Below are 27,948 nucleotides of genomic sequence, written 5' to 3'. Positions count from 1 at the left end.
TATTAAAACTCACAATGAAATAAATGTTGATATTTTTTTATCGTTAATGTATTTTTATATGCCATGCACTTAGAATAAATATAATTAAAATCAATACTAATAACTAAACTCTAATTATAGTATTTTTTCAAAAGTTGTTGTACATCTTGCCACTACTGTAGGTAGCTCCTATAATAATCAATACCATAAAAATTCAAGTCTGTAAAAGTAAGCAATTTCCTTATCTTTTTAGAGTGATAAATAGATTCTGTTAGCCTTAGTAACTTGAAAATACACCTTTCCACCTTCTAAATAAATACCATAAAGACTTCTTGAGAAATTCAATTTTAAAAATCTCTCACTTCAATCAAGACTAATTCAATGTGACAAACACTTTTAACTACCTTGATCTCATCCTAACGGACTTTGATGGTTAATAATAAATAGCATTTTTCTTTTATGGACTCCTTAGTATCTATGGTGGTATCTTGGAGCTGTAAATATGGCAAGTAGATTCTATATCCATGTATTTATGCAAAAATTGTAGGAATGTCATAATTCTTGGCGTAGGAGATGCAAAAAATAGCGGTAAAGTGCAATTCTGTTTTAATAAAGTTTTAAGTTTTAGAATGGAAAACCAAAATTTTTGTGTAATAAGAATGCTCTATTAAGGTGAGTACCTATCTGTAGACAAACAAGTTTCCATATTATTTCAGTAAATTTTTCCATTCCACTCAGAACAGAAGTGATTAGCTATATATCGGTACATTTTCCATTTGTGTAACCCATTCATTATAAATTTACCAGAAATATAAGGTACACATTTATAAATTTTCATTTGTAGGTTTGCGCGAAAATAAATAAACAAAAACTTTGGGATCGGGGACTCGTAGCGCAAGAGGCAAAACAATTCCCGCTCAACTAATTCTAACCTCAAACTTACAACTTCCATATATGTTCGCTGTGCCCGTGCCGCGACGAGTATGAGCGTTTTCCTTTCGCATGTAGTTATACAACAGCAGTCCAAATTGGTTCCAAAGTAATGAAGTGTCGATGACGATATAATGAATTCGGAAAGAATTTCACTGGTCCTATTTCTCCTGTCTTATTTTAATACATTATTTTTATTTACACAACAATATAATAATTAAAAAACAAAACAACTGATTAACTTCGATGAATTAATCAATCAATCGCCAACGTCACAATTGTCAAACCTTTTACCGCCTCGCCGTCTAGTTGCCGACTAAGGTCACGTCCCTTAACTCACGTGACCGTCTAGCTTTCTAAACAGATCGCTGGTTGGTTTCTAAAGAATTTACATATTTTGCAGGATCGATTCATGCTCCAAGATAGATTAAAAATATCGACTTTTCCATACCCAAAGATTCATTCTCTCTATCTGAGTGCTCTTACTTTTTGCTCGAGCTCGAACCGCTGGTCGAATTGGTAGGGGTGTAAGTGTTGATTTTAACCTTCCTTTGCCATTTGACTTTGTCAAACTAAACAAAACACGTCAAAACAAATGAGATTTGGAAACCCAAAGCAAACAATATTGAAAAGCTTAACTTAATAATTAAGTAAAAAGAGAATAAAAAAATTAATACATCTAAATAAATAACAGAATTGAAGTAACAAAAAAGTTTTTACATAAGTATAGTATATACATACAGTATTTTTTAATTTACCAAATTTTAAATTAAGTAAGCATTGACAGGTACGAATACAATAAGGCACCAAACCAAAGCAATTCAATATAACCACTGACCAACAAGTCTGTTTATTCAAAATGACACATTAGAAATTATTGTTCCTTTCATTTGCTATGGCCATGAATGAGAAGAAATTGAAACATACAAATTTCTTTTTTATCATTTTCATTTGCAATTAAAATATGGCAGAGGCTCCTGCCAGCCAAACGGAATCCAACAAAATTGGTAAACCAAGGAACATAATTACAATGCAACCACTATTACATAAACACACCTGTTTTTAGGCGAACTATCTGAATGTGCAGTATGCCTACAAACTTGTGTCCATCCAGCCAAACTGCCCTGTGGTCATATTTTTTGTTACCTATGTGTTAAAGGTTTTGCTAATCAGAATAAGAGGTGTGCAATGTGTCGGCAAGAAATTCCTAGAGATTTTGTGGATCAGCCTCAACTCTTAGAACCAGCAATAGAAGCTTCTGAAACTTTTGATGGAGGTTATCAGTGGTTTTATGAGGGATGTAATGGTAAGTCCAGTCACTATCCCTCGAGATATCCCTTCAACATAACAGTGCACTAAAGCCACAGAACCCCTTGAAGGTGAGGTTTTCTTTTTTGGCTGCACTAGGTTGGTGGCAATATGACGAGAGAACCAGTAAGGAATTGGAGAATTCCTACAAAAATGGAGAAAAGAGCATTGAATTGTTAATAGCAGGATTTCTCTACATAGTAGATTTTGAAAGTATGTTACAGCTAAGACGAAATGATCCCTCAAGAAGGCGACAAGTCAAAAGAGATGTCTCCACAATTAGTAAAAAAGGTTAGATAAATAATCATCACGCAGTTATAATCTAATTATTTGCCTTTTTAATGTTTGTACTGATTAAAACACCATTTAAATGGACCACTTTGTCTAAAAAAGTTAATCTTTTATAGGTATTGCAGGAATTAGAACCAGTATGCCTTCAACTTCAGCACATTTGGAATCATATCTGTTGAGTGCCAGTGAAAGCCATCTGGAAAACACTACCATTCGACTACCTGCAACACCATCAAATACTCCTCAAAGTCCAACAAGTGGACGAGAATCTCCAAATCAAGACATCCAAGAATTGCAAGCCACCATAGAGTTAATGAGTAACTTAGAGTTAAACCATTGCAATTCGCAGGGTAGTGGAAATGATCATATGACATGAGAATGTGAACAATTATTTTAGATTTACTTTAATTAGCTACCCCCTTAAATTACATATTAATGGCCTTTTACTATGTTTGGGCATGGTGTTAAATATAAAATTAAAAATTATTTGTGTGACCTGATTATTTTCGTGAATACAAAATCTCGAAACATAATTCGATTTATTGTTGCAAATTCGTGTTTTTACATCCAATACAACTTGTTAGGGATAATGATTCATGGTCATTTATTCCATAGTAAAGTAAGTAACTAAATAGCTTTTCTATGTTTCCCTGGCTGATTTGACAACGTAATAATGAAGAATTATTATCCTGACATGGGCAATTTAAATTAGATGTGTTGTAATTAAAGAGCATCGAGTATATACTTCATTGAAGATTGTAAGATACAACTAGAAAGAACATGTATCGAATTTTTCTCGGCACATTATTATGGGTAAAATTTCAAACGTTTGCAGCTGACACAAATGTAGCGAATTTTGTAAGTTTTGCAATACTGATAATAAGGATTGTAATTATCATTGATTTGGATGTTTAAATAAGACCGATATAGTGGGTTCCCATGGATACCCGACAGAAATTCACGAGGTTGAAACTGAAGATGGTTATCTTTTGGATGTATACAGGGTGCCCAGCAGTCCTAAAATCGGGACTAAATCGGCCAATTCCGTAAGTTTAATAAAGAATCTGGTAACTGTTAAGAAAATCTTTCCTTAGTTTCCAGTATTAATAAACCATGGTTTGATGGGATCCGCAGAAAATTTTATCATAGGCGGTCCTTCAAAAGCTTTGGCCTATGTTTTGGCGGACAAGGGTTATGACGTATGGTTCTGCAATGCCCGTGGTAGCTGGCATTCCCGAAAGCACAAAACCATGGATCCTGATAGAGATCTTCATCAATTCTGGAGATTTTCGTAAGTGTGTACACATAGAATGACAAGTTTGCAAGTATGAAAGAACAATTAGAACGCTATTTATGCAGGTGGCACGAAATTGGATATTACGATTTACCGGCTACTATTGATTATATACTGAACGTTACACAGAAGTCTAAGCTGCATTATATCGGACATTCACAAGGAACTACCACATTTTTCGCCTTAATGGCCGACAAGCCAGAGTACAATGAAAAAATTCACGTGATGCTCGCTTTGGCACCGTCGGCCTTGTTGGAACATATCAAAGATCCTTCTCTCAAGTTTTTAGCTCCGACTTATAGGTACTTACAGGTAATTGGTATATAATCGACCCCGTAAACATAATCCTGAATATCTATACAGGATGTCTCGAAATCATATGGCCAAAGCTAACCACCGAAATCTTCAATATAAAATAATACTAGTTTGCTTACAAACTTTCATAAAGTAGATACCTAATACTAGATAAATTATACGTAAATCTACTTTTTTACAAAACGTCCATACATTTATATTTTCATTTGTAGGTTTTTTATGTAAATTGGAAGTATACTGGGTGGCCCAAAAACTGAACATATCTTTTATTTTTGCAAATGGCAACATAAGTTTTTTTATTCCGTATTTGGATTGGGCAAGCAAAACACTAAAGGAATACCCTGTATATCTCAAAACGCTAAGATATAGGAATCCAATTTTCTACATGTAGATTTCTTCATGCGCAAAGAATCTGTGGTTAGCGAGTTGGCCTTCTTTTTCGGGACACCCCGTACGTATATTGGTGAGTCAGTTTGTACTAATAGGACTTTGACATTCGATGGAAAACTTTATAAGATAAGCAAACTTTTGAGATACATCTAATAAAATATTCATTAGAGCTTGGCCGAGTCATTCGAGATATATGAGCTGGTACCGAAACGATTGTTGTCACACGAAGCCATAAGAGCTATAATAAGCAGTCTCTGTGATAGTAAATCTGCCACCAGGATTATTTGCATGAATGTATTCGTGGCCATGTCCGGCTTTTCTGAAGAACAATTAGATCCAGTAAGTACAGTCTCCTGGAACTAGTGATTTGCATATCGAAGGCTTAATCGAAATATAAATGCTTGTTACTCCTGCAGTGCCTGAAGGTATAGTTAAGTGAGGTGGATATGCTAGCAAGTGCAGATACACAAATAATTAAAACCTTCCTTCTATCGAAGAATCAACTACGTTTCTCCTGTATTTTAATATCTATCAAGCATGAAAAAAAAAACATGGCAATGCATCACTAAGTGACCGAATAAATATAGGCGATTTTATAGACACACAATTGTAATGTATATATACATATACATATATATATACATATACACATGTATATACAGGGTGGCGCACTTCACCTCCCGTCTCCTATAGCTCGGTTATCATTGACGGTAGGATTTCGATATTTGGTATACGTTACCTGTGTCTTAGGACGTACTCCAGGAAAATATTTCTAATTATACAGGGTGTCCCAAAAAAGTGTGACGATACCGAACTTTTTTTTTAATGGAACACCCTATTTTTTTTTCACAATTTAAATGCTTTTTATGATTGTCTACATATTCCTAAAATTTTGTTGAGATAGGTTAAATAATACTGGCGAAAAGAATTAAAAACTGGAAAAAATTACATTTGCGCCTCTAGCTTGAAAAAATAATAAAAAATAGAGATAATGTCTATGTAAAGAAACTACTCAAGATGCTTATTAAGCATGGTTTAATAGTTTTATTAAAAAAGTTTCGATGATCGATATTGTACAGGGTCTCCAAAATTTAGCGTCACATTTTTCAAACTTCAAAGTGTTTTATTTTTCTTATTTTAAATTGGGACCCCCGTATATTTTAATTTAGTTCGATGCAGAATTCAAAAACAAACATTTTTCGAATTACATGTCTGTCGCAATTCTTAACACTTCGAGAGTTGTTCGCGGAAAACCATTCCAATAGTAATTAAATTGATTAAAAAACTACGGTTGCTATGACAAATGAATTATTTATAGGACTTATTTTATAATTACAATTATCTTACAACTATTACACATCTAAAGTATGTGTTCGAAAATTTTTTTCGAATTTGTTCAAAGCCACCCTCGATTTTTTTATGAATTGCAGAAGGTTATAAGACCTTCCATAGTCGTCTTAATTTGTGTCTTCAACAGAACGGAGGACATTTCGAACACATACTTTAGATGTGTAATGGTTGTAAGATAATTGTAATTATAAAATAAGTCCTATAAATAATTCGTTTGTCATAGCAACCGTAGTTTTTTAATCAATTTAATTACTATTGGAATGGTTTTCCGCGAACAACTCTCGAAGTGTTAAGAATTGCGACAGACATATAATTCGAAAAATGTTTGTTTTTGAATTCTGCATCGAACTAAATTAAAATATACGGGGGTCCCAATTTAAAATAAGAAAAATAAAACACTTTGAAGTTTGAAAAATGTGACGCTAAATTTTGAAGACCCTGTACAATATCGATCATCGAAACTTTTTTAATAAAACTATTAAACCATGCTTAATAAGCATCTTGAGTAGTTTCTTTACATAGACATTATCTCTATTTTTTATTATTTTTTCAAGCTAGAGGCGCAAATGTAATTTTTTCCAGTTTTTAATTTTTTTCGCCAGTATTATTTAACCTATCTCAACAAAATTTTAGGAATATGTAGACAATCATAAAAAGCATTTAAATTGTGAAAAAAAAATAGGGTGTTCCATTAAAAAAAAAGTTCGGTATCGTCACACTTTTTTGGGACACCCTGTATAATTAGAAATATTTTCCTGGAGTACGTCCTAAGACACAGGTAACGTATACCAAATATCGAAATCCTACTGTCAATGATAACCGAGCTATAGGAGACGGGAGGTGAAGTGCACCACCCTGTATAACATATATTTCTATACTACGAATAAAATGCAAATTTCGCTTTGTACTAACATATGAGCGGAATGTGTATCAATCCTTTGCACTCGAGGTCTTTTTCATCCGGACAAACCAGCCACTTGAGATGTTTCACAGCATCTTTGGAGAATTTCTTACCTTTAACTTAAAATGATTACACATATAAATTAATATATAAAACTTTTATACAGGGAGATTCATTGGGAATGGGACATGGCGAAACCTGAGATAGAGGATACCAAAATATGATGATTAGACCCGATATACCTTATATACAGGGTGTCCCAGATAAGGATGAACAGCATGGGGATCTTGGAAACGGTAATAGATACAAAATGGTTTAAATTGGGAAAAAGTTGGGCAATTTAAAGCAAATTAATAATCTGTTTTTATATCGACGAAATTCCGAATGGTTACGAAGATATCCGGAAAAAAACGAATTTGGCGGTTTTCGTTTTTTGCAAATAACTCTTATACGGTTATAGTTAGAGGAATAAAAGTTTTACATTATTAAAGCACTTTTTTGAGAACTGTTTAGCAGTGTTGCCAGTTTTCTTGTTACATCCTTACTTTCGGAGAAAAATGAGTAAACTTTTGATTTTCATATGGGCGTGATATCAATTATTTATATTTTCAAAATCGTCATAAAATTCCCTTTTCAGCCATGCATTACATTTAATATTTTTCTCAGAAACTCTATGAGTTATAGCCATTAAAGCATTTTTTGATAAGTAGGCCATGATTTTGACTTATAGTAATGGTGCACATTAAATAAATGAATGCTGTGGAAACGTCAACATTATTTAAAAGTATAAATATATTACTGGTATCACCCTAAAATTAAAAAAATAATTGTTTCAAATTATGTATTTAATAACAACAATGCGGCTAAACTTGGATCGAATCAAATGTTGACGTTTCCACAGCATTCATTTATTTAATGTGCACCATTACTATAAGTCAAAATCATGGCCTACTTATCAAAAAATGCTTTAATGGCTATAACTCATAGAGTTTCTGAGAAAAATATTAAATGTAATGCATGGCTGAAAAGGGAATTTTATGACGATTTTGAAAATATAAATAATTGATATCACGCCCATATGAAAATCAAAAGTTTACTCATTTTTCTCCGAAAGTAAGGATGTAACAAGAAAACTGGCAACACTGCTAAACAGTTCTCAAAAAAGTGCTTTAATAATGTAAAACTTTTATTCCTCTAACTATAACCGTATAAGAGTTATTTGCAAAAAACGAAAACCGCCAAATTCGTTTTTTTCCGGATATCTTCGTAACCATTCGGAATTTCGTCGATATAAAAACAGATTATTAATTTGCTTTAAATTGCCTAACTTTTTCCCAATTTAAACCATTTTGTATCTATTACCGTTTCCGAGATCCCCATGCTGTTCATCCTTATCTGGGACACCCTGTATATGTTGCGTGTTTGAGAATTACAGGGTGTTGTTAAAGGTTGAAATTTTATTTTAAAATTCCTTAATAACTTTTTGTGTTTTTGTAGTATCAACTTTTTTATTTATTGGTATGCTAAAGTTTTGTAAGATGTCACGTAAGAATTTTGATCTAATTTTTATGTAGCTCCTAGAGGGCACTGGTTACGATTCACTGCTTCAGTATATTTGGTCATATTTCTGTATAAATGCAACTGAAATTAAATTCTATTCCACATAATGAAAGAACATCAATTTTTACTCAAAAAAGGTATTTTTGTTTAATCCCGATATCTCTCTTCGTTTATGAGATTTTTACTCTTTTCGTGTGGTACCATGTCAAATCCTCAAAAACGATGGAGGCTGCAAGTACGTCAATACATCAACAATATTTTCCACATCGATGAATCGATCGTGGAAATTAATTTCCATGGTCCGCGAAAAGTCCAGATCTAAAGGTCAAATACCATATCTTTATTTTTAAAAATAAATAAGACATTTATTAATTTGATTTTATTGATTTTCAAATAAATCTTTTGCCGCATTAAAAGCAAATGAAAAATAATTCTTATTTAAGCAGCTGTTCAAAATTCCTTCACCTCAATACACTTTACTATTCTTTTCCTCAAAGATCTTAATATTTTTTTATTTGAAATGGTACGACACAAACTAGCTTATGGGTAAAAATCTCGTAAACGAAGAGAGATATCGGGATTAAACACGAATACATTTTTTGAGTAAAAAATAGACGTTCTTTCATTATGTGAAATAAAATTTGATTTCAATTGCATTCATACAAAAATATGACCAAATATACCGAAGCAGTGAATCGTAACTAGTGCCCTCTAGGAGCTACATAAAAATTAAATCAAAATTTTTACTTGACATCTTACAAAACTTTAGTATACCAATTTTTATGTTGATACTACTAAAACTCAAGAAGTTATTACGGAATTTTAAAATAAAATTTTAACCTTTAACACCCTATAATTCTGAAACACGCAATATTTATATAAGGAATATTGGATCCAATCGTCATATTTTGGTGTCTCCTATCTCAGGTTTCGCTATGTCCCATTCCCAATGAATCACCCTGTATTTTAACATTTGTGTATTTTTATACCTTTACGAAAATAATTTCTTAAACATTCATTTTTGTAATTTTGCTTTGTATGATATTTCAATAACAATCCCTAAGATGCATGTGCGGTTTGTCAAGACAAGTATCATAATAGTATTTTATTTGATGTTTTTTGTCGGGTTTACTTCTTTGAAAGCAGACTTGGCACTCCTTTGTAATTCCTGTTGAAACGGTATGCAGCTTTTCATTCAGACGGAAGCCTTCGGAATCAGAAGTTGAAATTGAAGCTCGATCACGTTTCTGGCGAAAATCTCTAATCAGTTGGTGAACTAAGGTTTTCACATAACATAAGTGATTAACCGGCTATTCTCTTCTCTGCTATTTAGTGGTTTTATAAAAAATATATAGATTTATTAAACACATTTCTAAACTCCAAAAAACAGTTTACGTTACCATTTCAAGAATTTTCATAAAAAACAGTACATTGAGGCATACTGATCTTTACAATGGACATCGCCCATATATTTTATGTAATTTATTATAACATTAGGCTTTTTGACGATAAATTTAATACCACCTCATAAAATTCTTTTTACTGGAGTTATTCTTGCATTATTCTAATTGGTAAAGCATGTGACAACCCTCTTATCAGTGCCCTTTCTATGCTAATGCTAAGGTATTTCTTTTACAGTATGCCACTTTTAATTTCTTGTGGAATGTTGTTTTTTTTATTTAATTTGGCAAATGTTTTCTATTTGTCAAGATTGTTCCTGCCAAGTGACATTTCAATTTGAATAATATTTGAGCCAAAATAAAGCTCGAATAATACCGATCGGTAAACTTATGTGCCTCTGAGCATCAGGCATTTTTTCCAGCAGCATCATATAACTGTGCAACGGTATTCTCGTTCATATTGAAAGATCAGGCCTTATCAATTTATTCGTTGTAAAACTTTTATAATAAGGAAAAATACCACAGATGTAGCCAGTATCTGAATCTGCCATCTTGTAAACCTACCTTATTTGATTGGTTTCTTCGGGTTGTAAGTGATAAAAGAAATCTAACTATTGAATTTGATAATGGACTTATCTATACAAATTTCTTCTCCCGGTGTAAAATAGTTCAAAAATTTAGAATGTATGAAATCAAGAAAGCAGCTTACTAGCTGTAAACGTGTTCTTGGATTTGCATCTTGTGTTGGGATTGTTTTTAGATGAAGTATCCAAAAAATCTGGCTGAATCTATCCTTCGTAAATTTATTTGAATACAAAGGAAAGCAACTCACATCATTTCACGACCAGTACTCTTGCAGATTTGCCCACAGCATTGTCCCCATATTTATTATGACTCCAATAAATGCCCACATTTTTTCGATAGTCACACTGCGCAAAGTTCGCCATATCAAGTAAGCTGATAATGTCTTTCCTTCTAACTTTTTTCTAGTGTAATTATTTTTTTGTGTAACTATTTCATCCATGAGTTCATTAGTAAAATACAATTAAAGCAAATTTAACGGTTCTTTTTTGATTGGGAGTACGTGCGGTCCTACAGGAGTGTCACCGGCTAGAAACGACATTCTCGAAGGTATTTTTTCAGATTCTGTACAACTTATCCATTCAGAACTGTCCGACTGTAGGTCTTTTACAGTATCACTATCGCTGTCACATTCAATGTTTATTGTTCTGATCTTTCACCTTATTAAACCTCTTACTTCATCACTATCACTGCTGTTGTTATCTGTATCGTCAAGCTCTGTGTATAGATGTAATTTCCTCGTTAAGCAACGTTAAATCATCTTCCCTTATCTTCACTTGAGCTTATTTTATTACTACGTTCCATACTTAAGAATCAAAAATTTTAATTCTAATAGTTATTCTGTCAAGATTGTCAAGTTCGAACTAGAGCCGAAAATGCAGTCTGATTCGTGATTGCAAATTAATTTCAAATAAAAAATGTTATCTCCATTTGAACCAGTGCCATTCTACATTTCATAAGATACACTCCTCGCCAGAAAGATTGCCCAGGTGTGCTATCTTTAATTTTTCACCAACACATGTAAAGTTTTGAATTTGCGACGAATAATATCAAACCTTATTAGCTCAGAATATGCGATTCGTTGAGAGTAGTTAAAAATATTAAAAGATGTAGCGGGCAAAAAAATTTTTGTTTTAATTTGAAGTACGAAATGATAGCACATCTACAAGATAATATGTAGTAATCAACATAAATCTTAATTAATAATAATTTAATATATATATATGTATACAGGGTGTTACAAATTAGTAGGCCAATCCGCTAACCACAGATTCTTTGAGCGAAAATAAGTCGACTTTCCTTATGCGACTTTTTTCTTTGGCGTTTTATACTTTCTATACAGTGTTAAAGTTATTAAAAAATTAATTTATTTGGTTAATAACTTCGGTACTTCTTATCGTATTTTAATGAAATTTTGTAGTTATGCACATTTCAAGGAGGCGTTCTTTTCCTATAATTTAGGTAAAAAAAAATTAAACCGGAAAAGGGAAATTGGGGGTTACGGACACGTCCCCCCCCCCAAACTTTTTTTTGCGCGCGCCAATGGTGAACGTGTTTAGTTTTTTAAACTAAATATTCTTTTATCTTAATTTTTTCATTCTTGTAAAATTTTGATTTACCGCTTACTTTAGAAGATATTCCAGCATATTGCCTTTCAATACATCGTAATTATTTTTCGTTTAGTATATCGGAAACGTATCTTTAAATACACGATATATTGTCACATACTTATCTTAAATGTTATAAGTAAAACAGACCTTTTCCTAAGTATTTCTGCTAGATTTTATTCAATTTTATGTAAATTGAGAAATTTCAACAAACGGACAACGACTTTGAAAAGTTAAAAATAAATAATAATACTACAATTAAACGGATTGAACGAATCTAAATTAAATGTTCAATATAATTACCCTCTTCTTCAATACACATCCGAGCTCTTTTTATTACTGAGATACGAATATTTTGAAAAATTTGTGGTTTCATCTTAAATTGTTCTGCGCCTTCTATAAATTCATTTTTAAGAAAAATTAAAAGTTACTCTCAATAATGTTTAATAAATAAAAGCTAATCGTTGCCTTGGTAACCTGACGCATCATCACAGATATCTACTCGATTTTTCAATAGTGACGCAACGTACATTTTGTACCGGAATAAATAATCCATAAGTTCCCGATATACATAAATGAAAAATGGGTACCATGTATTGAGAGACAATGTGCTGGAATATCTTCTAAAGTAAGCGGTAAATCAAAATTTTACAAGAATGAAAAAATTAAGATAAAAGAATATTTAGTTGAAAAAATTAAACACGTTCACCATTGGCGCGCGCAAAAAAAAGTTTGGGGGGGGGGACGTGTCCGTAACCCCCAATTTCCCTTTTCCGGTTTCATTTTTTTTTACCTAAATTATAGGAAAAGAACGCCTCCTTGAAATGTGTATAACTACAAAATTTCATTAAAATACGATAAGAAGTACCGAAGTTATTAACCAAATAAATTAATTTTTTAATAACTTTAACACTGTATAGAGAGTATAAAACGCCAAAGAAAAAAGTCGCATAAGGAAAGTCGACTTATTTTCGCTCAAAGAATCTGTGGTTAGCGGATTGGCCTACTAATTTGTAACACCCTGTATATAATAATTCTTTAATAATATGTACATCCCCCTTTGCTTTCTATAACTTCTATCATACGATTTGGTACCGATTTATATAATTTTTGGATATAATTTTGATTTAACGTATCCCATTCACGTAAAATCGCATTTTTAAATTCTTGTATGTTTTGATATTGCTTTCCATTGCTGTACACGCCACGGGCAAGTTCTGCCCAACAATTTTCAATTATATTAAGGTCCGGGGAGCGTGCAGGCCACGGTAAAACAGAAATATTATTTTCCTTAAAATATGATTAAACCAATTTTGATGTATGTATAGCTGCATTATCCTGTTGAAACATGTAATCAGGTCCAGAAATGCGTTCTGCATGATTATTTATTTGTTCTTTTATGAAATTTATGTATTGGACACTATTCATTCTCCTATTAATGAATTTGATACTTGTCTTGCCGAAATAACCGATGCCAGCCCAAACCATTACACTGCCTCCTCCCATTTGTCGTCGAATTGCTGACAACGTCTCTTTTCTTAAGTCATGGAAATAGTATTGGAACCCATCAGGACCATCGAGATTTAATTTTTTTTCGTCCGAAAATAGTATTCTCCTCCATTTTTTTTCCCAATGCACTCTCTCTTTCGCAAAGCTTAAACGTTCTGCTTTGTGTTTCGTTGTCAATGGAGGTTTTTTTTTCAATTTTAGTCTCTTAATGTTTTTGCAGGATAGTAGAACTCGACGAACACTTGAAACACTAGCACTAACACCAGACTTTTCCATTATTTGCTTCGTTGTTAATTGCGAGTTAGAAGCTACAGGCAAAATTGCTCGTTTATCACAATCAGATAGCGATGACGGCCGACCAGTACTTTTCTTTTTCCCATAGTCTTCAACATTTTTAAAAAAATTATGTATTACTTTACGACTTCGTTTTATTACTTTCGATATTTTCGATACTGATAAATTTTGTTGTTTGAATTCAAATATTTGCTTCTTTTCTGACTCGTTTAATTTTTTTCCGCGTCCCATATAAATTTATACAATATCAGAATGTATTCGTTACTCGTTGGCAGATAATGAAATACTGAGGAATTTCGAAATGTATTAACGGAATCTGCTATCATTTCGTACTTCAAATTAAAACAAAATTTTTTTTGCCCGCTACATCTTTTAATATTTTTAACTATTCTCAACGAACCGCATATTCTGAGCTGATAAGGTTTGATATTATTCGTCGCAAATTCAAAACTTTACATGCGTTGGTGAAAAATTTAAGATAGCACACCTGGGCTATCTTTCTGGCGAGAAGTGTATATACAAAGAGTTTAGGAACCCATTTCAAATAACCTAAACATAAATTCATTACCGCTTATCGTGTTTTCACATTAAGTAGTGAGTGAAAGTCACTTCTCGAGTGCAAAGGGGTAAGTACTAAAACGAAATTTTAGTACTTTAGTTTTTCCCGATACGGGGGTAACAACATTAAGCCATCGATATTAGCATTAGTATGCAAAGGATCCAATCGCTTCATTTTCAAGATCTGGAGGTATCTCCACACATAGATATTTGTACATATACATAGACATACTTCATATGAGGTAAAACATTGTTATCTGTAAATTTAGAAGAAAAAACAAGTCCTCATTAAAAAAATGGTAAATTTGCTATTATTATGAAGGGGTCACAAAAATTACATTTTTAATTGCTGTGTATTTATATATAAATTTGTTTTAAAATAATTTTTTACGTTATATTTCTTATTCAGGGTGTATCAGAAATAAGTACGTTAATTTTAACTGGTGGTAGATCTCATCAAGGGCAACATTTTTTCTATGTACCATTTTCCTCCTTAAAATTCATGACACGCCAATGATGCTTGTTGTCAAATTAACATTAATTTTCAGAAAAAAGGGTCCAAGATTGATATGCTAATACGCGTATGTTGTTACAGTATTGTTTTGAAAATAATTGTGGTTATTTTGAGCATCTTTTATGAATAAGGTAAGTCGAAATTTTTTTTGTATTTGCTTAATGTGTCGTTTTTTATTAAAATGAAATTCTACTTGACAATGTGAACTTATTTTATAAGTAAATATATTACAATTTAGAAAACGAATCACCAATAATCGTAAACATTTCAGACGTTAAAAATTTGGCGAAGCTACAAAAACTTGCCAACCTTTTTTGCGGTTGTTTTTGGAATGTGTTTATCGCTCAGTCGACTAGGTCAATGCCAAGTAGTGAAATTTGTCTAAAACTATTTTTAATTTTATCTTGATAATGAGGGGTGATCGAAAAAAAATATTAGGGAAAGTTGTTGCCTTTGAAGAGTTCTGCCGCCAGTTAAAATTAACGTACTTATTTCTAATACACTCTGTATACTTATTCCAAATGTGTTATCTCAAATCATAGTTTCGAACCAGCCTTCTAAATCTGCAGATAACAAAATTTTTCTTCTCGTGAACTTTATCAGTGGACACACTATAGTTTATAATATTAATCAAACGTCGAATCCACTATACAACCTGTTAACATCCAACTACAAATATAAAAATTCGACATCCATAATACATGTATTGCAGAATACAATTCCGCTGATAATTCAAACAGGACCCGCCGGTGCTTCTCTTTATCAGGTTCTACACTATGCCCAACTGGTGAACACAGGTAGATGAGTAATGGATACCTATGTTACATGAATAAAAAATTAATGGAAATGAATAATATTGCAGGAAAATTCATAAAATATGATTGGAGTCCGAAAGAAAATCTACTTAAATATAATTCCACAGTGCCCCCCGAATACAACTTGGGCCATGTGACGTGTCCTGTGGCGTTATTCTACGGAGATGCAGACCTACTGACCACTAAAGAGGTAACTAATGATATCATAAGTCCTTAGATGCAAGATTTATAGATTATTTTAATATGCCAGGACGTTGCGATATTAGCTACCCGCCTTCCTAATGTTGTTGACGTCTACAGAGTGCCTTACGATAATTGGTCGCATATGGACTTCCTGTGGGCGAAAGATGTTGATAAACTACTCAATAAGCATTTACTGAGGGTATTGCGCAAATTCAGATAACTCTTTTAAGGTCATTTGTTTAAAAATAACACAGCTAATATATTCGTACATCAATGTAAAAGCTCTTTAAAAACAACTATTTAATGTCAATACAATTCGGAGACTACAGACTATGAATAAATTGCATGTTTACAACCCCAACATTTTAGTTATTCTACGTCAGTAATGTTATAAGTATAGACGGTACAACATTCAGTGAAGAGAAATATAAATATTCGAGTTTGCAGTTTAAGTAAATAAAGATATCATTCTACATAGCTTAGCAGCACAAAAACATCCCGCAGATCACGTGCGTCGATTCAACTTGCCAAAATGGATAATAATAAATTGGGCACGTCATCTCGTCTGATATTCATCATACCGTGTAAGTCTCCATAGGGATAAATTTAATGTCTGCGTGCATTTGTGAAAACAGGATATACAGCTGGGAATCCAGACCGATATTCTTGATTTCTACTATTTTGGCAGCCTCGGCTTTGTGTTCCTTACGGACGACGGCCACACCTGATATTCTCATCATGTACGAATCCTTTTCGCTGGACGCACCTCCAGGTCGCGACAATTGAATATGACACATGACATCGATATGAATATGTTTCACTATGGCATATTGGCCAAATTCGATCTTCACCTACAAAATTGAGAATGTGTAAATATTTTTTATTTGAAACAAAGCAGAAGAGGTTTTCATTACTTTCTGACTTTTTTCTTCGAACTGCGGGTTGTCGTCCCGAAAGACCGTGGCTTCTCCTATTATTTGTCCACCGGCTTTCACGTAAAATTTCATGCCCTTAAAGACAGCTCTGGGTTCAAGACCCAGGCCGTCCGGATGGTTATCAGACCACAAATAATTATTTGGGTTGTTAAGGGAATCAGGTTGAAAGGTTAATCTCTGGCAAAAATGAAACATTCGAATTACTAATATTTACTTACTAATTTACTAATAATACTAATTTAATTAGTATACTATTATGAATTACTACTAAAGAGCAGTTATAAGTACAAGGTGATAATTTTGAAAACTTACAATGGCTATATCTGAGGAACAAAAGGAATATCAAAAATCCTTTGAAACAATTTCTATAATATTGCGTTTTAAAGGAACCCGAGATGTATTAAATACACTGTTGCAATTTATGTCATTTTTTTACTTACTTTTGCATATCCCATGCCGATGCTGATAAGACGCAATGCTCTTCCATTAAATAAGTGATACTTCTTGTTATTTGGTCTCACTTTGTAGCAGAATCCTGGGATAATTCTTGGATCAACATATGTTCCTAAATAAAAAATGTAATTTAAATGTGTATCAAAAGAAAAAAATACTTTATCAAAAAATTTGACTAAGAAATTCCCTTTCTAAATTGCAGTGCTGTTCCACCACAAAAAAGATTGAGGTGGCAATAAGGGGTCGGACGTTAGAAAATAATAGTCCTGTAGTTTAATTATCATTTTTCCGAGTTATCGTCGATTAAAATCTGAACCACCCACATATGCAATTTGAAACTGCGACTTACCCACAACTGGCAATTCATAATGCTCTAACCCGGTCATCGTATATTTAGTGGGTACATCGTTAATATCTCTTCCTCTCACAGTAACTCTTCTGTAATTATTCTTAATTCCTGGCACCAAATGCAATCTTTGCTTCTTAATATATATATTCACCACCTTGACCACCTCAGCGAAATTCTTTCCCTTTGGTTTAATGGCCACGGCAATGCCACTCAGCAACATAGGTTTCGCAACACCTACATCATAAAACTCAACCTTGCCTGTAAATTTTACATTTGCCCGTTTTTCAATGCCCTGTTTAGTGAATGAGCTAGAAATTTCTAATTGATCATCCTGAAAGAATGAGCATTATAAGTGGGGGGAACTGTTCACTTTAAAGTATGTTCTTAAATGAAAGACTTACGACAACGCACTACGGTCGGTGCGCCTTTCGAATTCCACTACAATTTTTACGTTTGGATCGAAGCACTCTTAGGCACGTGTAGCGGGGGACGGTTCTGATAAAACAACTATTTTTGCTATGGTTCCCCAAGTCTCTATTCAGCGTCCCGATCATTCTTTTTTACGGAATAGCCAACATGTATGTAATACCTTGTTACAAAAGTTCTGTTCCAACAGGAGAGAAAATCAATTTCGGATTATCAGAAACACTCGTAAATATGCGCAATGAGTGTCGACCGATGGTACTCTGCGCATATTTCTCTCTATTTCTGACGGTCCGAGATCGATTTTTCTTGTTGTTGGAAGAGATCTTAAATGATCCTCGGTTAGCTCCAGAATGTATATTTATGTAGTAGTTAGTTAGTCAATTAAGTAGGTATATCATCCAAAAAAATCAATCAACAGATTTTATGTGATCCAAAATTTGCAAACTAAAAGAAACTACGTCAAGCTTGAATAATCTCGTGTCGAAGTCGAAGATCAGTGTGTCAACATTTTGATGGTCATGCTGAATATTCTCCAACTTTGAGGGGCGAAACGAGATAATACATAAATGTTTAGCTGCACAATTCTAACTATTAAATTACCTTCTATAACGAGATATTATTAAATTTATGTTAGAATCAATGCTTAATGATTTGAAATAATCGCAAAATTCCCTCATAAAGTTTAGATACGAAATTCCAAACACACGATCCCACTCAAAAGTTATGCGCACGCAGGTATTTGTCTCAAGGACGCTGAAATAGCTACCTATATCTATATTTAACACCAAACCAAAAAATCAAAACACGAACATACCTCAACACTCAGGACCTCGACTGTGCCTTGAGCTTCGCGGTTTATATCGAAAATAGTGAATTTGTCTCCTTCAGAGATAAGTTCCATTTCAAAAGCGTAACCGTCGGGTCTGTTATCGCTGTAGAAATAATTGTCATTCGAGTTTATTTTGCCATCTTCTGGTTGAAAAGTGATGCGTCTAGCAAATCCTAAAAAACCAAAGTGATACATAATATATTTGATATTCAAACAACTACATATTCACATAGCTCTAAATCACTCACCCCTTCCAATGCTTTGCAGCATCAAGGCCTTATTTTTGAATAGGCATTTATTGGTGGTGGACTTTTTGCCGATAGGAGGCAACGGTCGAACTTTGTACTTGAAACCGGGGACGATACGCTTGTCGATGTACACTCCACAAACTGGAAATTGATGGGGAAGCACAGAACAAATGGTGTAATGAGCAGGAAGATCATTAAGGGTAGAGGCATCAAGTTTTGTAACGGCTTCTGGTTGATGGAGAGCCTTAGAACAGGCAAAAGATTCCTAAACACATATAAATAACATAACTTATTTCCATATTGATAACGTGGGGCTACAACTGAAGAATCAGAAAAGGTATACGAATGTTAAAGGTAAAAAAATGCGAAATTTTAAATTTATTCAAAAATACTTGAGATATTTCAATCAGATTTTCTAGTAATTTTGCTAGATATTAAAAAAAAATTAGCATACTTCTGCTTATCTAGAAAATAAAAAAAATTTATAATTTCTCGTTCAATTTAGAAGCAGAAGTTTCACTCGAGTTTGTTCGTAAGACCTACCATTTTCGAGTAAAAAAACAAAAACTATTTTAATGTACCTCTTAATATGTAATTACATTAATCCGTATAATAAATAATATTACTATCTCAACAATAAAGTTTTTGCGGACCCATATTTATAGTGATTTTCTTCATATTTAGTTAAAGTCTAATTACCCTTGGATTGCCGCTATTTATTTCTGAGACATCTTGTATAGATCACGAGAAACTGTGGACAATAACCCTTACCTGAAAATCGAGGAAATCGTTGTCACTTTCCGCATCGCTGCATCCTTTTTCTTGAGGTGGTGGCACGCAAACATTAATCCATGGATTTGAATTCTAAGAAAAAGTATTCTTTATTTTTCAATGTGAATTAGGCGACCCTGTTCATTGTGCAGAGGAAAAATGTCCCTAGACATTCCTTATGTAATTTAGAGGTTTTTTTGTTATTAAAAAATAAAACTTCGTTGTAGCAGATTTGTTTTGAATAGGTGATCGTTCTTAGGATAACCTAGGGACTTACCTGTCTGGAAATTGTTAAAATATCCTCGGTACCGCTAGCTTCCTCAAAAAATGTCGTGGAGTTGTTGCGTCTGCCACTTTGCCACATTCTCTGCATTACATCAAGTTTAGCTTCCTCTTGAATATCTTGGTGATGCCCAAACATATTGATGGTAATCTATATAGAAACGACGCATGAAAACAGTATTAATATTAAGTCATTGCATAAAATGACACTCATAACTAGGACAACCCAATCATTTGCATATTGATACGTCTATTTAAGCAAATGTAATACTTATGCTCCTCTCTTGAAGCTGGCTTCAATATAAATAAATACAGTAGGCTCGTGATGATGTAAACATGAGTAACGGAAAATCCATGTAACATGAACAATTGCCTTGTCCTTAGAAAATCAATATTTTGCCGTTGAGTATATTTCCGATACATTGTCGGGGAAATACCCGATGGAGTTATATGGATTTTCTGTGTAAAAAGAAACATTTTGTCTGATTGAGAAATCGCTTGTGATTCAAAAATTAAATTGTCGGCAAACGGTTACATATTTGGCAAAAAAATATAGTGTTGTTAAATCTACAATTTCTATGATTAAACAAAAAAAAAGAAATGGCAAAAACTATGGCATTGAAAGATACCTATGTCGGACCAGGTAAAAGAAGAACATTAAGAAGTTCTGATTTTCCAAAAAGAAAAAAAATTATATAAGTAGTTTCTTAGGCAGCGAAAGAAAAATTTTATCATGAGAAATGAAATGATTAAGTAAAAAGTAAAGTTAATACATTTCCAAATCAGGGAGAATAATAAACCATTTACAGCCACAGTGATGGATGGTTACATCGCTTTAAAAAGATTATGGATTTTTTTTTATTTCGAAGGAAAAATGATCATTTCAATCAGAACTTGTAGATCCATTTAAAAATCAATTAAAAAGTAAAATAGAAGAGCTTGACATTATATTGGAGCAGCTTTGCAATGCTGATGAAACACGACTCTATTGGAAGTTGTCAGACAAAACATTGGGGTAGAAAAACCGAAAAACAGCGAATAATATTTTTAACATGCGTCAATGCTACTGAGACTCATAAAATAAAACCATTGGTTATTGGTAAAGCTGTTAAACCTAAATCATTTAAAAATCTCAACTGTCTTGTCGACTGTAAGCATTCAAAATCGGCTTAGATGACTACTACCATTTTTAAACATTGGTTTCACTATTCGTTCGTACCTCAGGTATAATTTAATTTTCTCCATTTTAGATACCATTTCCATTTCATCTTAAATTACATAAAATTGCTTACATATGTATTTATTTGTAGATTCAGCTGTTTTTAAAAGACATAGGTCTTGTCTTCCTATGAAAGCTCTACTTTTACTGGATTACGCGTCATCTCATCCACTTATAAATTAATTAAAGTGACGATGGGTTCATTCAGGCACCGTATCTTCTCCCTAATATTACATCTCTCATATAACCAAGGGACTAAAATGTTATTCTATTGACCAAATTGTATTACAGGAACAGTCTTCTATCTACTGTAATAGAAAAACACATAAATGTTTCCGATGCCGTAAAGAAATTTACTCTTAAAGACGCAGTTTTCAACTTAATGGCAGCTTGGAATCACGTTAATCCAGAAACTATTAAAAAGTGTTGGAAGATATTTTAAATTAAGTTCTTTCAAACTTATCTGATGATGAAGGCGAAACTGTACCACTCACAATTTTGAAACATCAATTGAAACAACAATTTGAAACGCTAACGAAAACTCAGTATCCAAATCGCTTGAACTTTTACAGACCAGACGGAGTGGCACTACAGGTAACTCTTCCTGGTTTTAAAGTTGATCTTAATTTATATCTTAATTTATTTAAAAGGAGTATTTGAAGAATTTGATGTATTGTTTTGGAATGAATGTGATAATGAATTTAGAGATAACGATATTGAAGAATGTTCAAGTAATGAAGAAGCGGAACAAAATCCTGCGCTGTGTAATAAAATTTCATCAAATAGTGCTATAAACGCTTTAAATATAGAAACTCGATGGGGGTTGGGGGGGGGGGGGGGGGGGGTTAACTTCACTGATCTTACTTGCTACAAAAAAAATTGAGGCATAATGCCATCATCTAAAAAATAAGAAATCCTCAGAAACAAATGTATCGGATTTTTTAACAAAAAGTAACTTTTTTTGTATTAATGTTTTGATTCTTACTGTTGTTTAGTTTAGTTCTTTATATTTATTTTGATATTTATAAATGATTATTACCTTTTACACACAAATTTCGAAAACGTAAATAAATTGTTACCGTGAACAAGCTCAATTTTTTCGAGTCACACTATCGCAAAACTGTTATATTTCATATAATTGGTGTAACTACGTATTACATTTTGTAAACACACCAAAGTCAACTTGAAACCAATTTTAGATAGTCCGCAAACATCGTGTCACTGCATAAATCTCACGCTGATCTTATTATTATCCGCTTAATTAGAACGATACCTATATGTAGGTATTATACCCACCTCGATAACAAGAAAATAAACACATATCTATGGTAGCTACCTTTTCTTATCGAATTTAGCACGTAATCCACATTTTGCTTTTCGAATTTAAACGGCAACGTTAAAAATAATAATTTCTAATTGAAATTACATGACCGTGAGATCATTGTGAATGCCAGCGATTTGGCGGTAAAGTTAAACCAGTAAATAAATCGCCGTAATAAGCGAACGAATTAACTTGGTAAATCAAGTTCTCTCCATCGTCAATGGTATTTAATGAAGAGTTGTTTAAAAAAAACTGTCAGCGTAAGTTTGCCTATATAAAATTGTTACCAAAATAGTATAGGGTGTTTCCTAAACATATCACGTAAAAAGGAAATGTCAAAAACACCAGATATGAACTTAGAACATACAATGCCTCTTCTGGTATTTGGCTGGCCATTAATGAGCAAACCAGTCACATTAACCTTAAAATGTCTTTAGCGCGGCTTTTAAATACATAATCAGCTGATAAATTATAAACAAACATTGGCATGCGTAAAAACAGCAGTACTTTCCTGACTACCTTATACTTTAAAATTTTTGAAAGCGTACATCGAAAATGACCAGTTTGCGGACGATATTTATTAATCAAATTGGACTTTTTCCCATACATTGCCATTTCAGTTTGACAACACAATTGACAAACACCCTGTACGCACCAACCCCATACTACGTTTAAACAAGTCATCAATCATAATAGTATTTTTTATTTAGTCTATACACGATAGATATTTAAATATGAATATGATATTTAAGTATGAACTGTGTACGATATTATTAAGAAAATCAGAAACAGCAAATTAATGCTGTCCAAACACCTGGATATTGTTCATCTTCAGTAAAAATATAATTCTACATAATTTTGCCTATTGAATTTTGCGAATTTGGTTAAATAAATTAGCATTCTATACAAGTATCGTCAGTTCAAGTGGAAACATAGGAATTATGGAAGTGGGAGAAGGACCGTACAAGGTTTAATATGCCTTCGGCAAAGACCAAGAAAGTGTGCGGAGTCAATCCAGCCGGCGCGTCCACTTCGATGTTTAGGTTAATATCAATTTCGCTGCTTTTGCGGCGATAGAAATTTTTAATATCAATCAAAAATATCAGAGCAATATGCAGCAATCTAAATAAATTTAAAAAATGAATCCATCACTAGAATTTACATCAGTAAGACATCTGAACACTGAACTGACTGCCCACTTCAACCGCTAGTCTTTTAACCCACTTCGTTGGTTTTTATCGGAAACATATTAAACCTTGTCCGGTTCTTTTCCCACAATCTCTATGTTCCACTCGAACTGATGATATGTCCATGCTAGATGTTTATTATTTTTTGTAAAAAATAAAAAAATCAAATCTAGTCGATACCTCTTTACTTCTCCATAATCGGGAATCGAATACCTCTTCCACACAATAAGTCGGAGACACCCCGAGTGCATCTGTTTTTCTTCTAAAAAATAGACATCAAACCTCCCACATTTTTCCCACGCTTGCGCCCCTTAATTATTTTCTTCACACTTCCATATGTTTTAGACGAGATGATAAACAGACCTTCTTCATCTTTTACGACAGATGATCTGTTTTAACCAACTAGCACAAGTTTAGTCCATTTCCAAAATACAATGGGACTCTAACAGGTGTTTGCAACTTACTGCATATGCCTAAGGATAAGTTACGACACTATCTTTATGAAACATCATGTTTTTTACGTTTACGTTAAACGAATTGATAAGCAATACCCTTATGAAAGCTCCTATATACAGGGTGGCCATTTAGTGTGAAGAAGTCCAATATCTTAGCAAATATGTAATTTAAAGGAAAAAGTTTCATACAAAAGTTTTGAGTACGTAAAAGGTCCGTATTTTAAAATTATTTTCAATTCTACAGAGTTCGCCATAAACGAGGGGCAATTAAAAGATTGATTTTTTTAAATGGAACCCCCTTAATTTTTTGCCATTTTATGATTTCTTGTTAAATTTTAAGGTCAGTTTATATAAGATACTCTATCTTTAAAATTTGCCATTACCGAATTATTCAAGAAAATTTGAAAATTTTGGCAACTGCCAGTTCCCACGAAAATTAATGCTGTGCCCTAACCATTGAGAATTTCGAAATCGGTCTTCTGGAGCTCCAAAAGGACTTAATAAGCTATGTTTTGACGTATTTTAATTTGAGAAAAGCTCTTCCACAATCACCGAAATATGCCTCCGAAATTGCATTATTTGAAACGTTAATAATTTACTTATTTTAAATTGAATGCCCCAATTTTTTCAACGGCATCATGTTCAGAATTAAAAAATCTACAAATTTTGTTAACATTACCCTATCCCCAAACCCAGTCGTTTTTGAGTTCCCGAAAATTGTTCCCTTTTAGCTTCTAAATGTTTTGATAGTCGCATCGGTGACGTCAACTGTCTGTTGGCAACATTCTGTGCAAAATTCAGTGTTCAGTATTCAACATTAACAACTGAAGAAGTCACAAATTTTTTGGGACCTTGCAACTGCCAAAATTTTCAAATTTTCCTGAACAATACGGTAACGGTATATTTTAAATATAGAGTACCTTATATAAACTGACCTTAAAATTTAACAAGAAATCATAAAATGGCAAAAAATTAGGGGGGTTCTTTTTAAAAAAAAATCGATTTTTTATTGCCTCTCGTTTATGGCGGACCCTATAGACTTGAAAACAATTTTAAAATACGGACTTTTTACGTACTCAAAATTTTTGTATGAAACTTTTTCTTCTAAATTACATATTTTCGGAGATATTGGACTTTCTCACACTAAATGGCCACCCTGTATGTATACGTGTATTAGTTATATTTTACTATAACGAATGTTGTGGGTCTTGGTTGGTGAGAGTTAGTGACTCAAAATTCTTGGATTTTGGACTTTATTACTGTGATCTTAACAGGTTGAAAGTTTGAGCGAATCTATCAAATCTAAAATGGAAAAAGTCCCTAACTGATTAATTGTCTTTGGTACTTCTATCGCGCCGCTATCAGTTTTATGGCCGAAGCGGCACCCTTTGATCCAGGCTGTTGATGCAACGTCCGCCTGTAAGCCTTTGGGATAATATGACATATTTAGGTACCAATAGCCCGGCAGCACATTCATGTATGAAAAAGTATTCTACATAAAACGTTTTTCTTAATTTCAAATGTTCCAACATGCAATAGGAAAAATTTATTATAAAAAATGTGTTGTGCCAATAAGTGTTCATAGAAGAAAAACGGCTTTCATTGGCATATATTAAAATCTCATTAATGTACACCGCTGAGATAAAACGAAATGTCCTGAAGCTTATGCGAACTAGGACAAGAAGAGAAAGCTAATAAAAAAAGGTAATTAGATGCATCAGATTATTGAGAAAAAAGGTAAAAGAAAAAGGTTCGATCCTTAAAAAAAAGGTCAAAATCTATTTATATCAAATACAAAAATTATCATTTTAAATCTCAGTACCTCGTAACAGAATAGGACAGTCATATCAAATATTCAAATTCTCCTTGGGAGTCGAATGAACTGCAGAAGCAGGTAGAGATTGCTTTTACGTCCTTTCTTCTTGTTACATGTTTACGTGAAATCAAATTAGCTGTACATTCAAGGTCATCCAATTTTATATCGCACTCCCAAATCTTTAACAGCTTTCTAAATATTTTTCTTAAATTATAAACGAACATCTACCGAAAGAGTTACGAGTAAAAATGTCTTTTTGGCCGACAGTTTTAACGATGTAGTTTTCAAATCGTTTTTGAATTCCACATTAAATTCTAGGGCAAACTTGTATAAGAAGTTTCCTCAAAAAACAACGGTTTTAGAATGATCGACCGATTTCAAGTACTATTTTAACATTTTATTTACTTTTACTAGAGAATCTAAAGGACGCGAGGTTTGTAAATTATGCTTAAAACATAAAACAGTATCGGCGTTTTCCATTGCCCGCACCAAGGCAATCGAAAATGTTCCTAACCTTACCCTTGAATTGACGAACGATAGAGACACTTTTACATAGCTCTAGCGCTGCCGGTGAAAAACGAAATTAGTTAATAAGCTATAGTGTTTCCCATTGGCCACTCCAGAACAACGCGAAGGTATTCCAACCCTTATATTAACCTTGAGTTAACGAATAATGGGAATGCCTGCACACCACCCTAATGCGGCCAAGGTTACACAATATTACTAAATGTGTCTGAATTTTGAAAGGGTCACAGCTTTTCCGGTAGATGTTAGATCGCAATTATAGTAAAATATTTAGAAAGCTAATGAAAATTCTCGACACTTTTGTTTTTCAGTTCCTCTAAAAATAACGGAGATGTTTGACAGTGCACCAAAAATTTGGATGACCCTGTATGTAATATGATGCGTGTATTAACTATAACATTCTATATTTTTCTTATAGTTGTTGATACCGTACTTACACAGTACACAGATGTATACGTATAACACTCACCTGACCTAATGCTGTTTTGACAATTCGAACGTTAAACGTAATAACAGTCGTACGTAGCTCTCGCAAAATGTAAAATCCAACAAACTTCTTTCAACTTTCTTCTTAACACTTCTGAACTCGACACCTCCAATTGCGACTGCTGGTTGAAGACAACTAATTCGTTAGTCCCAAGTCTGATCTTGCTAAACTAAATTTGTACGAGCGGCGCCACTCCGGGGGGACACACGCAGTATGCATAGTGAAGTCAAACGGAAAAATAATCAATAGGCAGATCCGTAATAAAATAATTTGAATAATTAATTTTTGATTATGTAGTAAATGCAATAAGTAGGTCTATTAAAAACTATGTGCCAATTCATGATTTTTCAAACACACCCCTTATATTAATGTATTTCGACACGGGTTAAGTCTTTTTCAATGCAAATCATTAAAATGGTATTCACTTCTCACCTGTTCTATGTGTGGCAGGAAAGTATGTTCTCTTTAGATATCAACCGGAACGAACTCATTGATTACATAAACTTTTTATCATACTTTTGACGTCAAATGTTACAGGGTAAAATGTGCTTCACTGTACTTACTGTAATTAAACTTTGTTTTCTAAATTTTGAATCCTAAGTCAAGTTTGCATATGTTACAAGTTTAACGGGGAGTTCATTTTTAAGGTGAACTTTTAAGTCTGGTTAACGATGTTTCCCAACATCAAGAGATACAGAGAAAAACAAAATTTCAGTTTTAAAAGACAAGAATAAGTATGATATCCTGAAATCAGGTTTCAGGTATTGTGTATATTTATGGTGCGTAATGAGGCAAGTATTTTCCTTCCTAGGGAGTGAAACTGAACTCCTTCCTTAAATAAGACAAAAAACATGTATTTTCTATG

At 33.1% G+C, this 27,948-nt stretch overlaps 3 protein-coding genes across 4 annotated transcripts; 2 read left to right on the top strand and 1 right to left on the bottom strand.

Moving 5' to 3' along the window:
- The first annotated feature begins 1,581 nt into the window (after positions 1-1,581).
- LOC136416444 (E3 ubiquitin-protein ligase RNF146-like) lies at positions 1,582-2,943 on the top strand. Its single transcript, XM_066401618.1, has 4 exons — positions 1,582-1,916; positions 1,976-2,215; positions 2,317-2,508; positions 2,625-2,943. Exons 1-4 carry the CDS (start codon positions 1,874-1,876, stop codon positions 2,882-2,884), a joined length of 735 nt encoding a protein of 244 aa, XP_066257715.1. The 5' UTR covers positions 1,582-1,873; the 3' UTR covers positions 2,885-2,943.
- A 282-nt stretch (positions 2,944-3,225) lies between these two features.
- LOC136416443 (lipase 3-like) lies at positions 3,226-16,061 on the top strand. Its single transcript, XM_066401617.1, has 8 exons — positions 3,226-3,366; positions 3,429-3,554; positions 3,603-3,799; positions 3,868-4,114; positions 4,676-4,846; positions 15,495-15,579; positions 15,645-15,787; positions 15,848-16,061. Exons 1-8 carry the CDS (start codon positions 3,289-3,291, stop codon positions 15,998-16,000), a joined length of 1,200 nt encoding a protein of 399 aa, XP_066257714.1. The 5' UTR covers positions 3,226-3,288; the 3' UTR covers positions 16,001-16,061.
- On the bottom strand, positions 16,059-27,285 carry LOC136416442 (uncharacterized). Of its 2 annotated transcripts, XM_066401615.1 has the most exons (9): positions 27,066-27,285; positions 20,069-20,224; positions 19,792-19,884; positions 19,021-19,285; positions 18,758-18,945; positions 17,518-17,848; positions 17,156-17,280; positions 16,695-16,892; positions 16,059-16,631 (listed from the first exon to the last, which is right to left on the bottom strand). In XM_066401615.1, exons 2-9 carry the CDS (start codon positions 20,210-20,212, stop codon positions 16,356-16,358), a joined length of 1,620 nt encoding a protein of 539 aa, XP_066257712.1. In that variant the 5' UTR covers positions 20,213-20,224; positions 27,066-27,285; the 3' UTR covers positions 16,059-16,355. The 2 variants fall into 2 exon arrangements, with proteins under 2 accessions (XP_066257712.1, XP_066257713.1); XM_066401616.1 differs by lacking the exon at positions 19,792-19,884 and having other exon boundaries at positions 27,066-27,284.
- Between the last annotated feature and the right edge of the window lie 663 nt (positions 27,286-27,948).

The sequence above is a fragment of the Euwallacea similis genome, chromosome 23, assembly GCF_039881205.1.
Source record: "Euwallacea similis isolate ESF13 chromosome 23, ESF131.1, whole genome shotgun sequence".
NCBI lineage: Eukaryota > Metazoa > Arthropoda > Insecta > Coleoptera > Curculionidae > Euwallacea > Euwallacea similis.
This window is presented reverse-complemented; position numbering and strand designations above follow the sequence as displayed.

Coding starts and splice junctions, on each gene's coding strand:
- LOC136416444 (XM_066401618.1), top strand. CDS start 1,874: ATGGCAGAGGCTCCTGCCAGCCAAACGGAATCCAACAAAATTG. Junction 1,917..1,975: donor AACGGAATCCAACAAAATTG/GTAAACCAAGGA, acceptor ACCTGTTTTTAG/GCGAACTATCTGAATGTGCA. Junction 2,216..2,316: donor GTTTTATGAGGGATGTAATG/GTAAGTCCAGTC, acceptor TGGCTGCACTAG/GTTGGTGGCAATATGACGAG.
- LOC136416443 (XM_066401617.1), top strand. CDS start 3,289: ATGTATCGAATTTTTCTCGGCACATTATTATGGGTAAAATTTCAAACG. Junction 3,555..3,602: donor GGACTAAATCGGCCAATTCC/GTAAGTTTAATA, acceptor ATCTTTCCTTAG/TTTCCAGTATTAATAAACCA. Junction 4,115..4,675: donor CGACTTATAGGTACTTACAG/GTAATTGGTATA, acceptor AATATTCATTAG/AGCTTGGCCGAGTCATTCGA.
- LOC136416442 (XM_066401615.1), bottom strand. CDS start 20,212: ATGTTTGGGCATCACCAAGATATTCAAGAGGAAGCTAAACTTGATGTA. Junction 17,849..18,757: donor TCGAGGTCCTGAGTGTTGAG/GTATGTTCGTGT, acceptor TCATTCTTTCAG/GATGATCAATTAGAAATTTC. Junction 17,281..17,517: donor TTATGAATTGCCAGTTGTGG/GTAAGTCGCAGT, acceptor TTTTTTATTTAG/GAACATATGTTGATCCAAGA.